The 13853-nt window shown below is 52.0% G+C and overlaps 1 protein-coding gene across 2 annotated transcripts in view; it reads right to left on the reverse strand.

Annotated features, from left to right (window-relative positions):
• The window catches only part of MAPKAPK3 (MAPK activated protein kinase 3), a 32264-nt gene that overhangs the window by 4249 nt on the left and 14162 nt on the right, over nt 1–13853 (reverse strand). For both annotated transcript variants that reach the window (XM_003257123.4, XM_012499225.2), the window contains exons 3-6: nt 4578–4717; nt 3276–3340; nt 2709–2788; nt 520–643 (exon numbers count right to left, since the gene is read on the reverse strand). In XM_003257123.4, the coding sequence (XP_003257171.1) occupies nt 520–643; nt 2709–2788; nt 3276–3340; nt 4578–4717 (409 nt within the window). The remainder of the gene's footprint in view (nt 1–519; nt 644–2708; nt 2789–3275; nt 3341–4577; nt 4718–13853) is intronic.

The following is a 13853-nucleotide window of genomic DNA, read 5'->3' on the forward strand; positions in this document are numbered from 1 at the left end:
TTTTCAGATCCGGGAGTTGCCCACTTGCAGAAGGGCAGTGAACTTTTCCAGGAAGCATGAGTATGTGCACACCTCCAAGCCCTGGCTTTAGTGACCCTCTCCCACAAGGCAGGTGACTGGTACCCTTTGTCCCTCCAAGTTAGGAGGAAATGCATGCCCACTTTCTGAATATGAATCCCAGGAAGACAAAAACTAGAGAAAAACAACCGCGGTTGGGCTCTGTCCCGAGCTGATGGCAGCCTTTTATCACATATATATTTAGAGCTGCTGTGATGTCATTCAGCTCACAGGCCACAGCCAGAATTTTCCTGGATCTATTTTCAAAAGCAGAAGCTGAAGTTTGGGAGAATATTTTTGCAGCCTCCGGCCCCCCACGTCACCCGCCTCCATGCAGACAGAATTCTCCCCCTCCCTCCTTGCTGGGCTTTAACCCTTTGGTTTCTGCAACCCACTGGCTACCCCACAATACAGCTGTATAAGTTGGGGTGAGGAGTTACAAATCATGTCCCAAGGACTCACCCACATAATAGGGAGTATAGCAGGGTGTCTGCAGGGCATTTTGGGTGGTCTCCTTAGCAAAGCCAAAATCGGTGAGCTTAAGCACTGCGTCTTTCTCCTTAGATGTGTAGAGCAGGTTTTCAGGCTGGGCCAGAAAGAGAAAACATTGGTTTGGAGTTAGGAACCAGGCAGGAGCAGAGCCCCAAGGTGATCTTCAGCCAGACTCCCCAACTCCATCCCAGTGCAGAAGGAGCCAGGTCCATTTATAAAAAGACCTGGGCCTTGCCCACCAACCTGGGCCAAATATAGAGAAACCCAAGGTGCTACCTTCATTCACAAAAGGGGAAGCAAGGCAGGTGTTCAGCCAAGGCTGTGAATGACCAATTGCCATAGAAAGCCTCGGGGCAGGAACTTCTGATCCTGAGTTGGTGACATTGCCATGAAATGCTAGAGCAAGGGTGCCGGGGGAAGGCAGGCTGCTCGTAAGTCAGTATCGTCAAGCACATGTCCCATATCCAGCCCAGTGTGAATTCTACAGGGCTAGAAGGACAGCCCCATCTGAGGTTGCTCAGGGCAGAAGGCCCTGGTTGCTCAGACCCCAGGAGCTGCACAGGGGCAATCTTCCTGTGTCCCAGGAGTAGCCAGGGGCCTGGCAGATGAGGGCAGTGGGGAGGTCTGTCCCTGAAACTAGTTTTTAATGAATGGTAGGTAGGATGTAGGCCCGTGGAGAGGAGCAGAAGAGACCCCCAAGCAGAGCTGGGGTAGAAGGATGGGGTGTTGGTAGAAGAATGGGGTGGTGGTTTAGAACCAATGGATGCTATTTCTCGGGTTCCGTTTGAGAAGATCTGACCTTCTCAATTGTGATAAAAACAGAAAAGCAGTTTTAGTCTATTCAAGGGAATCTCCTCTGCAGAAGGCTTTTCTCTCTTTGGGAAAAAAAAGCCAGGGTCCAAATAAAGCAAGGATTTACAGGTTGGGGTGCTCAGCCAGAGGGAGGACCTGATGCAGCAGCTGTAACCTCAGCTCACCTCTGCCCAGACTGAGGAGGAAATAAGCCAAGGAAGGTAATGTTCTAGGCTTGGGGCAGAGGGCCCAGGAGGAGCAGACTCTGCTCTGAGTGCTCACACATGCTTATGTGTGCACGTGCATGTGTGTGCTGCCTTGGTTTGCATTTCATCCATCTGATCCTGATGACCTCTAAGACCCAGTCCTCCCAGGATAGGAAATTTGGCGAGCTGAGCTTCCAGCCTCAAGACTGGAAGGTGGCCCAACAACTGGCACTACCTCTGTTCCTTCCTCCAGTACTCAGCAAATGGCTTCTTTCCCTTAAAATGCTGTATCAGAGGGCCTGATCTGTCAAAGCTATGGCTGTGACTTCACAAAAGCCACAACAGGGCCGGGTGGAATGGCGCACACCTGTAATCCCAGCACTTTTCGAGGCCGAGGCGGGAGGATTACCTGATGTCAGGAGTTCAAGACCAGCCTGGCTAACATGGTGAAACCCCATCTCTATGAAAAATACAAAAATTAGCCAGGTATGGTGGTGTGCGCCTGTAGTCCCAGCTACCTGGGAGGCTGAGGCAGGAGAATCGCTTAAACCTAGGAAGCAGAAGCTGCAGTGAGCCGAGATTGCCCCACTGCACTCCAGCCTAGGTGACAGAGTGAGACTCTATCTCAAAAAAACAGAACAAAACAAAACAAAAAAAACCCCAACAGCATCAGGCAGCCCCTGCCTGAGGCCTGGCACATTGCGTCCACACAAAATTTCCTGCTGAACAAGTGAACAAATGAATGAATGAATCCCAGTGCAGCAACTACACAGCCCCTGGGCAAGTCACTTAATCTTTTTCTGAGCCTTGTTTTCCTCATCTGTAAAATGGGTAATGGCACTTATCTCACAAGGTTGGGTGAGAATGAAACGAGATTGCTTGTCAGGGCCTGCTGGCTTTAGGCAGGCAGTCAGTTATTCTCATTACTGTTGGGATTACTCAGTGTTTGAAAGAAACAAGGGGACCCACCTGGTGAGAACAGAATGAGTATGCTGAAACTAGAGAAGAGGCTGAGAAAAGCAGTCTGGGACACAGAGCAGAGGCTTTGAATGTGACTAGGGAACATGGCCTCCATCCAGTGGGTCCTGGATGCCATCAGGGATTGTGGAGTGGGACAATATCCTCTTCCCTGGGCCCCCAACCTGAATCCTGGAGCCTCACCTTGACATCTCGGTGGGCGATGTTATGGCTGTGCAGAAACTGGATGGCAGTGCCAATATCCCGCATTATCTCTGCAGCTTCTGCAGAAACAGAGGAGAACGGGGTCAGTGATGCCAGTCAAAGGTCAAGCCCCCACCCTATCATCCCTACTGGACACAGTCTAACAGGCCAGCACAAGACAAGAAGACAGTGACAGCACTCCTGCTATCCAGGTTCTCTATCCTGGGATGTCTGCGCCACCCCAGACACCTCAGTTTCCTCCGAGGATACCCCCAACCCATCTAAACTTCTTTTCTCAGTCCTGAGCTACCTCTCCCCAGCTCAACTGCGAGACAGCACCAAGAAGCTTTGAGGCCTCCATCCCAAAGCCATAGAGTCCAAGTTCAACAAAGTGTCTCAGACTCAGAGAGTCCCTTGTGGGGATGGACACTGAGTCTCACCCTTTCTTATTCAGATGGGAAGATTGAGGCACAGAGAGGAACAGGGTCTTGCCCAGCATCACACACAACACTCTGGTCCATACCTCTCACCCTGAATCCTCCAGCTGGTCCAGCTACATGCACATACCTCTCTCAGTGAAAGCCTGGTCGCCACGCTCCTGAATCCTGCTGAACAACTCACCACCTTCCATGCTGTAAAAGAGGTGACTATAAGCAGAGAGGGAGAAACTGCACATCATTCTACACTTGCCCCTGCCCAGGCTTCAGGCCCTACTGCTCCGCTCCTCCCCTACTGAACAGCCACTGTCAGCCTCCCTGTCCCTTGTAGAACCTGGTGCATGGTGGGTTGTCGGCTTGGGTGGGTTGAACTGAACTCTTGGAACTAGAAGAGGGTGGTGGGCTGATCCCTGCCAAGAAGCCTGTGTGTTCCCAGTGGCACGGCCCCTACCTGACTGTGAGGGCTTGGGTACTCCCAACCCCATTCAAGTCTCTGTTTCCCCAAATGTGGGATGAGATGTTAATTATCATCATATGACCACTGTTCTCTGGGCACCTACTATATGCCATGCCCTGGGATCCACATTTCATGAGCGCTGTTGTGTGATCCTGGGCTGGTTCTTTCACCTCTCTGTGACTCAGCTATCTCTTTTGTATGACAGGGATGACAGCACCAACCCCATAGTCATGCAGATTGAATATGCAATACACATGGGCCACTTAGAATGGAGTCAAGCACAGGGTAAATGCTACATTAAGATCTTCCCCACATCTTACATCTGAGTTACAGAGATTCAGAGAGGTTAAGAGCTGCCCATGGTCACATAGCTAGTGGGTGGCAGAGGCAGGATCTGAACCCCAAATCTGAAGAACTGGCTAACCGGTGCAGGAAGGGGGGACTTGAAAGGCAGACAGGGAGAAGCTGGAGACCCAGAGTCTAAGGACGGCTGGTGCTGAGCCACGGTGTTACAGGAAGATGCCCAGGGTGGAGAAGGCCACTGGCTCCTGGTTCTAGGCCCCAAGCACCCAATTCCTGGTGGGACCATGGGAGCACATACCCAGGTCAAAAGGAGAGAAAGTTGAGGGAACTGTGTGGGTCCTGTTCTTCCCCAAATCCCCTGTCCATCCATATTCAGGGATTGGGAGCCTTCTCTGACAGCTCTTCCAGTCCTCCTCACAGGGTAGAAATCACACTCAGGGAGGCCATATTAACCCCTATGGTTTCTTGCCCACCCTTGAGGGAATGTCTTTATGGCCAACTCCATAGATCCATAGGCAGGGCCTGCGGCTGCCTGCTCCATTGCCCCTCAGGGGCTACAGTGGCCCCCAGCTCTGCTACCTGAAGAACAACGAAAGCCCCTAGAAGCATGGCAGGGAGCCCGGGGGCCACAGGGATGCCGAGGGGGTATGGAGACAGGGCAGGCCAGCATACCATTCCATGATGATGAGGAGACAGCGCTTGCCATGGTGCATGTTCTCATACACATCCAGGATGCGGACAATATGGGGGCCGCCAGAAGCCTGCCAGTGATGGTCTACCTCCTGCCGGGCCTTGGGGCTGTCATACAGGAGCTGTGGATGGGTGGGCATAGAAAGCGTCAGGCTCAGAGCCCTCTACCATCACTTTGCAGACAAAAACATATAAGCTCTGAGGCCTGTGACCTGCCCCAGGTCACACAGCTTATAAGGAGAAGAATGAGAATTTGAATCTAGGTTTCTCTGATTTGTGGTCCAGTGAGCCTCTGGACTTGAGGGTCAGTCCTGGGCTTAAGCAGCTTGGCAGGTAGTTCAAGGGGTCCCCAGGAGGTGGCTGACTGCTTCGAGGGGCTCAGAGGCCAAAGAAGCCCTTGCCTCCCTTCTCAGATGGAAACTGAGTGGGTTTTAAAACCCCACTCTAATCACACAGCAGCCATGGGACCCCAAGCCAGGGGCCACACATCCCTTGAGCCTCATTTTTACAATGAGGATGACACAGTTGTTCCATTTCCTAGGCTAGGGTTGGAAATTGTACATGTAAATCGTACAGGATAGCACCTGATACATAGTAGGCCCTTGGTGCCTCCCTTGTGATTCTCACCCAGTGCATCTATGAGAAACGTAAGTGTAGAAGTAGAAGGTGCTGGGGAAAGGCTAGGGAGGGGAGAGGGTGCACCAACATGCAAATCTGCCCTACAGGCCTCAGCATGATCAGGAGAGTGCTGGAGTGGGAAGGAAGACTTCCTGCAGGAGAGGTTGAGGCCTGTGTCTGTCAATCTATCTCCCACAAAGAAAATGGCCCAGAGTGGAGGGAGACAAGGCCACACTCCTGTAGGGGTAAAAGTAATTAAGACTTCAAATTCTCCAGGAGTGGGCATGAGAACAAAACTGTCACTACCAAGAAAAGTGCTTCTAAAATGAGTTGCTTGGTCATGACCACCCAGTCAGTACCCAGCTCCCAAGGTAACTTTATAGCCTGCCTGGGAGCTGCTATGCAGTACCAGGGCGACAATGTCATCGCACTGTGAGAGAGGTGGGGCCATCTCAAGGTGACCTAGCTGCCCAGCCTCCACCCTCATCCCTTGCTTACAGATCGCCGGTAAGGACCCAGAGGTAGAGACTGGGGGAAGGGAGGACCCTAGTTGAGTGAGATGACAGCTGAGTGGAGTGAGATGTGGGTTTGGGATTGAATTCCTCCAATGACTTGGTGTGACCTCAGGCAAACATTCACAGCTCCAAGCTGCAGCCCACAACTCTGTAAAATGGAGTAATAGCAGAGTCATCCCCACAGGGTGCATCCTGGCCAAGGCAAGCATCCAGTGGGCGGGCATCAGGATCCTTGCTCGGGTTAATTCAGCCATGGACTGTGGCTGCCAACCAGCACCAGAAATGAACAAGGCCTCACGGTGGCACTGCTGTAGGGGGAGAAGGAGAAGTCAGCATGCATAAGGAGATGGCCCAGAATGGTGACAGCAGGGACAAGCCACCCCACAAAAGGGTTGCTCACTCAAGGACCAGCTGTGACACTGTGTTTCCTAATGGAGGAGGGCTGGGGACCAGGGCTGATGCTCAAGACCGGGGCTCGGATCAGCACTGCTCAGCAGCCGTAGGACCCTGGGCTGCCCCAGCCTTAATTTCCTCCTCTGCAGGATGGGGAGAGCCAGGCCACTTTACACAGGGCACTGTTAGGGGCAGGCTCTGGGACCACACATGCTCTCTAGGTAAAGACAAACTGGGGCAGGGCAGTGTCCCAGAGAGGGGAGAGGCAGCCAGTGGTTTCTCGAGCCTGCTGCCCCTTGGCTGTCCCTCCTTTTCTAGAGCTGCTTCCCTCAACCCTAGCCTGGGAATACAGGCAGTGCAAGCAATACACAGAGCCAGGGGCTAGACAAGCCCTCCAGCAGCTCTGTGCCCTTGCCCCATTACCCAGAGCAGGCTGGGGGTGTGCATCAAGGCTGCTGTGGGCAGACGCTCCCGCCTGGACACCGTGGATCCTTGCTCATGCTGCCCTTGCCTTCCAGAACACCCCTCAGGTTAGTGTCCGCACAATTCCCCATCACCAGCTTCTTTCTCAGCGCTGGGACCAGAAAGCTCAGTGCCTCCCACCTGCCTCCACCATGTCCTGTGGCGGCTCTAGCTAGGGGTACCCCAATCCTCAGCCACAGGAGCCAAGAGGTACCATCCTCCCTCCCTGCACCTGGTTCCTTCTTTGCCTCCTCCCCCTCCCCCTGCCTGGTCCCCTCCTCCCCAGCCTGACCTGATCATCTCCTGTCAGGCCTCCCAGGCTGGCTCCCACCCCCCTCCTCACTGCCCACCTTGTGGCATCTCATTCTCACATCAGAGTCTTCCTCTTCTCTCTTAAAAGTCCAAGCTCACAGCAGGAATGCTTTCAGTAGGGTCCTCAGCCCTGCCTCTCCCCTTATGACACTAATCCACCTGTGGCCACAGACACTTCCTCACATCTTCCAGGTAAATGTCCTCCCCCAGCACACAGGGCTTGCCTTCCTTTCCCACCTCACTTCCTGCCACCTCTGGGCCAAAACCAGTTTGTTCTGGCCAGAAAAATATATGTGCTGTTCCCAAACAGGCCTTACTCCCCGAGGCCTCTGTGTCTAGGCCTGTGCTGGTCCCTGTCACGTGCATTCTTGCCTCATCTTCTCTGTTGGGTCAACTCCCTCTTTTTGAGGAAACTTCAGGGCTCAATTCAGATCGATCGATCTCTCTCTCTCTCTGTCTCCATCTCTGTCTCTCTCTCTCTCTCTTTCTCTCTCTGGAAAGTCCCCCTAGCGCCTTTTTTTGTTTGTTTGTTTGTTTGTTTTTTGAGACAGAGTCTCACTCTGTCACCCAGGCTGGAGTGCAGTGGCGCGATCTCAGCTCACTGCAAGCTCCGCCTCCCGGTTCACGTCATTCTGCCTCAGCCTCCCGAGTAGCTGGGACTACAGGTGCCCGCCACCAGGCCCGGCTATTTTTTGTATTTTTAATGGAGATGGGGTTTCACCATGTTAGCCAAGATGGTCTTGATCTCCTGAGCTCGTGATCCACCTGCCCAAAGTGCTGGGATTACAGGCGTGAGCCACGGCGCCCGGCCCCTCCCAGCACCTTTCTTACTGGTTTTGCCTCTGTTCCTCCTACCAGCCTGGGAGCAGCTTGAGGGCAGAGGCAGGTCAAGTTCACTTGGGGGTCCCCAGCTGGGGCCTGGAAGGAAACACTGGGCTCCTGAGGAAACAAAGGATGGGAGGATGGGCCCAGGACTGGAGGGAGATGGGAGGAGCGAGAGGGAAAGAAGGAGGGCGGTAGATGGCCAAGGAGGGGCTGGAGAGCCTTCCAGCCTGGGCCTGCAGCCTGTGCTTCGCTGAGGTAGAGGAGCAGGTGGAGCTGCCCTGAGCTGGAGCCTCTCGAGGCTTCCTGCCCCACTGAGTCCATATTTAGGAACCCATTTCCCACATGGATTAAAATAGTCCTTCTACAAATGCCAAAGCCCTGAAAATAGGCACAGGGGCAGGGGTGAGGGCTGTCCCCGGAAAATATAATAAACGCCCCACTGGCCTCTCTGCAGAGCACATCACAGGAGCCAGAGCCCTCAGCCTGGGCCCAGGTCCAGCTGCCAAGAAATCCCCTGAGCTGTCTCTCCTGACCCCTTGAGTTGACCCTGAGCCCGAAACCTCCTAGAGCCTCAGTTTTCTCATCTTCCTTCCCCATAGCCAGAGCCTTCTCCTCCAGGCCTCCCCTCAATGTGGTCCACCTCAATGTCATCTCCTCTCAGAAGACCTCCCTCTTCATCCTTTGTTTTTCTTTCTTTCAATATATGCTTTGTTTATTGAGGTGTAACTGACATATAGTAGAATGCGCAGGTCTCAAGGGTCCAATTCAATGAGTTTTGATGATTGCACACACCCTTGGGACCCAAACTTCCATCAAGACAGAAAACATTCCTAGCTCCCCAGAAAGCTCTCATGTCATCACCCTTTTCACTTCCTGTGCAGCACTTGCTAACAACATGCAATTAGCTTGTTCCTTTGATAACTCTTTAAGCAAACACACACATACAGATATTGTACTTTCAATGTGCCTGGCTCTGTTTGGAATACTTTATAAACATTAGGAGGAAAGGACTTCATTATCACCACTTTTTGGATGAGAAACTGAGGCACAGAGAGCGGAAGTAACTGGCCCCAAATCACATGGCTGATCCCCCAGCCGGGCCGACACCAGCAGCCTCCCTCATCAGACTCGGGGCCAGTCTGCCTGGCCACCTCTAGGTCCCAGTACTGGGATACAGGGCCTGACACAGAGCACTAACTCAGGTAATAGTTGTAGATTTTTTTTTTTTTTTTTGAGACAGAATCTTGCTCTGTCACCCAGGCTGGAGTGCAGTGACACAATCACAGCTCACTGCAGCCTTGATCTCCTGGGCTCAATGATTCTCCCACCTTAGCCTCCCAAGTAGCTGGGACCACAGATGCATGCCACCACACCTGGCTAATTTTTGATTTTTTTTTGGTAGAGACGGGGTTTTATCATGTTGCCCAGGCTGGTCTCGAACTCCTAGGCTCAAGTGATCCTCCTGCCTTGGCTTCCGAAGCACTGAGATTATAGGCATGAGCCACTGTGCCTATCAATGTTTGTCGATTTAATAAATCTATACAGTAAGGATGTGGGGGAAAACCTCTCACAACCTATCATGAGGATAAGATAAGATTAAATTGGCCAGGCGTGGTGGCTGACGCCTGTAATCCCAGCATTTTGGGAGGCCGAGGCGGGTGGATCACGAGGTCAGGAGTTCGAGACCAGCCTGACAAACATGGTGAAATTCCATCTCTACTAAAAATACAAAAATTAGCCGGTGTGGTGGTGTGCGCCTGTAACCCCAGCTACTCAGGAGGCTGAGGCAGAAGAATCACTTGAACCCAGGAGGCAGAGGTTGCAGTGACCTGAGATCGTGCCACTGCACTCCCACTCCAGCCTAGATGACAGAGTGAAACTCCATCTCAAAAAAAAGATTAAATTGAGGAGGCCCCAGTGAGGCTCAACAAATGGGAGACATGACAACCTGGCCAAACTTTCTCCCTGCTGCCCAAGGGCAGCCAGTACCTCACCTACCCTCTCTGTTGAACCAGGCTTTACCTCCTCTTCCAGGGAGCCCATCATGACTGTTCCATTCCACAAGGCATTTTTGCAAGTTGGCCTCCTTCACATAGGTACATGACTCCACACTATTCTTCACAAAAGATGTCCCAAAGTAAGAGCTCCATCTTCCCAGGCATGAGAATGAGCACAGGGCCAGGACACAGGAGGCACAGGTTCTATGCCTATTCTCAGTATGACCTTAGGCCAGTCCCTTTTCCTCTCTGGGCCTCTGTTTCCCCAATGTTAAGCTGTAGGGCTTGGGCTATATAGGGTGGGGGAGAGAAGTGGGTAACAAGGCGGACTTCTAGACAGGGGTTCCTTGCAAAGTACCTACCATAGTACCACTCCCACATCATTGCCCCCATGGAGCAGCCTCCGGGTCCGCATGGCCTCCATATCCACATGCCTGAGCCCACTGGGGGCTACCTGAAATGGGCAATGATGTCATGGTTCCCAGTCACAGCTGGGAAGACAAGAAGATAGGAGGGGGCTAAGCACGGTGGCTCACGCCTGTAATCCTAACACTTTGGGAGACCGAGGTGGGAGGATCACCTGAGGTCAGGAGTTTGAGACCAACCTAGACAACATGGTGAAACCTCATCTCTACTAAAAATACAAAAAAATTAGCCAGGTGTGGTGGCATGCACCTGTAATCCCAGCTACTTGGAAGGATGAGGCAGGAGAATGGCTTGAACCCAGGAGGTGGAGGTTGCAGTGAGCCGAGATCACATCATTGCACTCCAGCCTGGGCAAGAGAATGAGACTTTGTCTCAGAAAAAAAAAAAAAGAAGAAGATAGAAGGGGATTTCTGACAACCCAACAGGCCCCCACCCTTGCCTCACTCCTCTCCTATGTTCCCTGAGCTCCCCAGGGGTCCACCAGAACTGGAGGGTCTGTGATGGCACTTGGGCAGCTCCACAGCTCCAGCTAGTGCCCAATAGGTACACACAGACACACACTCACACACACACAGACATACACATACACACACCCCTGTGAGGTGGAAACTGGGCTTCTTCCTGAGGAAGGGGATTCCTGGCCATGCACCTGAGGTGTGGGTCCCCACTGAAGCTCAACAAGCATTGAATTTGAGATGACATTTCCTTTAGCGAGTGACCACAGGCCTCAGGCTTTGATATACTGGTTTTCACTTCCCCCTTTTCCCCTCATCCTCCTTTGTCAAATTCTCTCTCTTGCCTCCAGAGCCAGCACCCAGAAGGCCAAGACCCCTACTGACTTCACCAGCTAGTGAGCCCCAGCAAAATTTGAGAGCAGAAGGGCCTGTGCCCCTCTAGCATCACCAGGTGGAATGTGGGGGCCTCAAAACAGGCCAGGCCCCTCACTATCACCACACTATATCCCTTTCCACCCAAGGACACGGTTTACTTGTGGGTGGAGGAATTCTTGAGTTCCATAGCTGGGAGAACAACAGCACCATTTGCCTGTTTGGAAAACAATTTGCAGTTTACAAAACACTCTGCTGTCCCTTATCTCATGGGAATGCTTGGTGCCACCCTGTGAGGCAAGCAGGGTGGGAACCATTAGCCCCAATTTACAGATTGAGGAAACACAGGCTCGGGAGGATGAAGTCATTGCCCTGTGGCCACCTGGCTGCAGGATGGCAAGGCTGGAGGAGGAAGGAGAACAGGACTTTTGAGAGAGCACCCAGACAACCCCTCCCTGAGGGGAGATGAGAGGAGGGGGTGGCCCCAAGTTGGAGAGGCACTGGCCAAATCCACAGCTTGCACAAGACTCGGGAAGCTTGTTCTGAAATAAATGTGTACATCAGTGCGTGGGTGTGTGCATATGCAGGGGTATGAGGAGGGTATGTGGGGGTGTGTGTATGCGTGGGAACATGAGTGTGTGCATGCATGCATACATCCATGTGTACAGGTGTGTGCATGGGTGTGTGGGGAGTATGGGGGTGGGTGTGTGGGCCCATGGGCATATGTGTGTCTCCAGTCTCTGCAATATTGACTTTGAACTCGCAGAGAACAGGATTTATCCATCTATCCATTTGTTCATCTAATGTTTTCTACTTCTCCAAAGTACCTAGCAGAGAACTGGCCACAGAGAGGTGCCCAAGAAACATTGGGGGGTCTTATGGCTACAACTCAACCTAAGACAGCCTGTGCAAGAAGGTGACCAAGCCCAGATGCCTCCATTCAGACCTCCTCTCCCACTGGGACCCCATCTCCATGGCAGGGCCTAATATTTCTTGTTGCCCAGAACTAGAAAAGCACTCTGTCTGTCTTCTTAGAGATCGAACAAAGCTGGGATGTCTGCAGTGACTCTTGGGAACCAGTCCCCAACACCCTCCTCCAGCCACTTCCTCGCCCAGGAAGTGCCCCCTATCCAAGTCCACCCACCCATACATGGGTGTCCCCATCCAGCTCACCCCAGTGCTGGGCTCTTCTCAAGTTAAAGTGCCCACAGTATCTCCATCTCTCACATACAGGAAGCGCCGAGGCTACCAGCTTGGACAAGCAGTTTCCCCAACACCCCTTGCAGCCAAACCCCAACCTCCATACCCCTGGCCAATTAACCTGCAGCCCCAGCCAGGCTGCTGTATGGCCTCTGCCAGAACACCCACTGTTTCCGGGGGAAGAGAGCTGACTTATCTCTCCCATCAACGAGGCAGTAATAAATTAAGAAGCTGAAGCTCTGGATTTTGTGACAACTCACAATATGGAGACATCAGCCCTACAGCAAAGGGAACTTCCTCTTGGAGGCCAAGGATCTAGTTCCTCTCACCACCCCTTGAGGCCCTCCAAGTGCCACTACTTCTGCAAGCCCTGCTTATTAACAACAGTATTTCAGACATTTTATAATTCTAAAACAAGACAGAAGCCAAACCAAACAAAAACAGCAGATTCGCTTTAGAATGAAGAAAAAGATAAAATGCACCAGAAACCCATGTAAGTTCATAACTATAAATGAGGACAAATTTTAATTCTGAGCTTCCTGGAAGTCTTGCAAAGAAGGAAACCAGTTAGGCTCTGCTGCTTTTATTACCACATGAAGAGGAGCACAGATATTCACTGAACATTTTCTAGGATGAAATTCTAAAAGGGATTTCACATCAAACCTTATATAGGAGAAAACCTTCTGGCAACACCTTCAACAGCAATTCTGCAAAAGATACAGACTCGAATGAACATATCTAATATGGATTCCCCCATGAAGACTGCGGCCAGCACATATGCCTCAGCTATCGCCTGGCATGTGGGCCAGGAGTGCTGAGGTAACATCACCAGACCTTTATTTTCTTGGGATTCCAGCTTTGTTTTGTGCCGGAGAACAGACAGGAGAGGAGCAGCAGGGACCAGCATGGCCTCCAACACCTTCTGTCCCACCTAAGAGTCTCATCCCAGCCTCAGGCAAAGGCAGGCCAGAATGCTGAAGATTAAATCTCAGCGCACGTGCTCAACACCAAATCTCAGGCGGCAAAAACTGCAGAGAACGTTGTAGGGAAATTTAGGTTTCATTGTTGGGAACCCCTATTCTTACAGAGGCAGGCCATGAATAAGACAAAACACTTTGAACCTACCATACTCCCTCTCTGACAAATCTTCGACTCAGCTGTCTCTAAGATCTCTCCCAGCTCCCAGCTGTATGATTATCTGGGATTGTTTCCCATGAGGATCACATCTCAAATGATCTAAGAGACACCACTGGAATAGCAGAATTTATTTTACAGCCAGTTGTTGAAACCCCTGCCAGTGCTGCTGGCACCTGTGTGGGCTATTAACACACTCGGCCCTGCCAGCCAGTGTGACCCTTGCGAGGAGCTGCTTTGCCCACTCAGAGAATGGGTCACAGCCTCAGCCTCTGCTCTGCAGGGAAGACGTCATGATGGGACTGACCCTGAATTCAGAGTTCAGCAGCAGGCTTTTCCTTCTTAAAGCTTCAGCATCTTCCTTATAATGCCAGAACCCTGCTCCCGCACCCCATGTCCTCCCTCTCCCTCCCCACAAAGGTACTGGTGCTATTTGGAGAGCTGGAAGATAGTGTCATATCTAACTTTTTAGCCACAGTTTCAAATCAGAGCCGCAGACATGTGCCATTATTCTCTCACACACTCATTTTCCGAGCTTTCGTAGCTCAT

This window comes from Nomascus leucogenys, chromosome 4 (assembly GCF_006542625.1).
Source record: "Nomascus leucogenys isolate Asia chromosome 4, Asia_NLE_v1, whole genome shotgun sequence".
In the NCBI taxonomy this organism is placed as follows: domain Eukaryota; kingdom Metazoa; phylum Chordata; class Mammalia; order Primates; family Hylobatidae; genus Nomascus; species Nomascus leucogenys.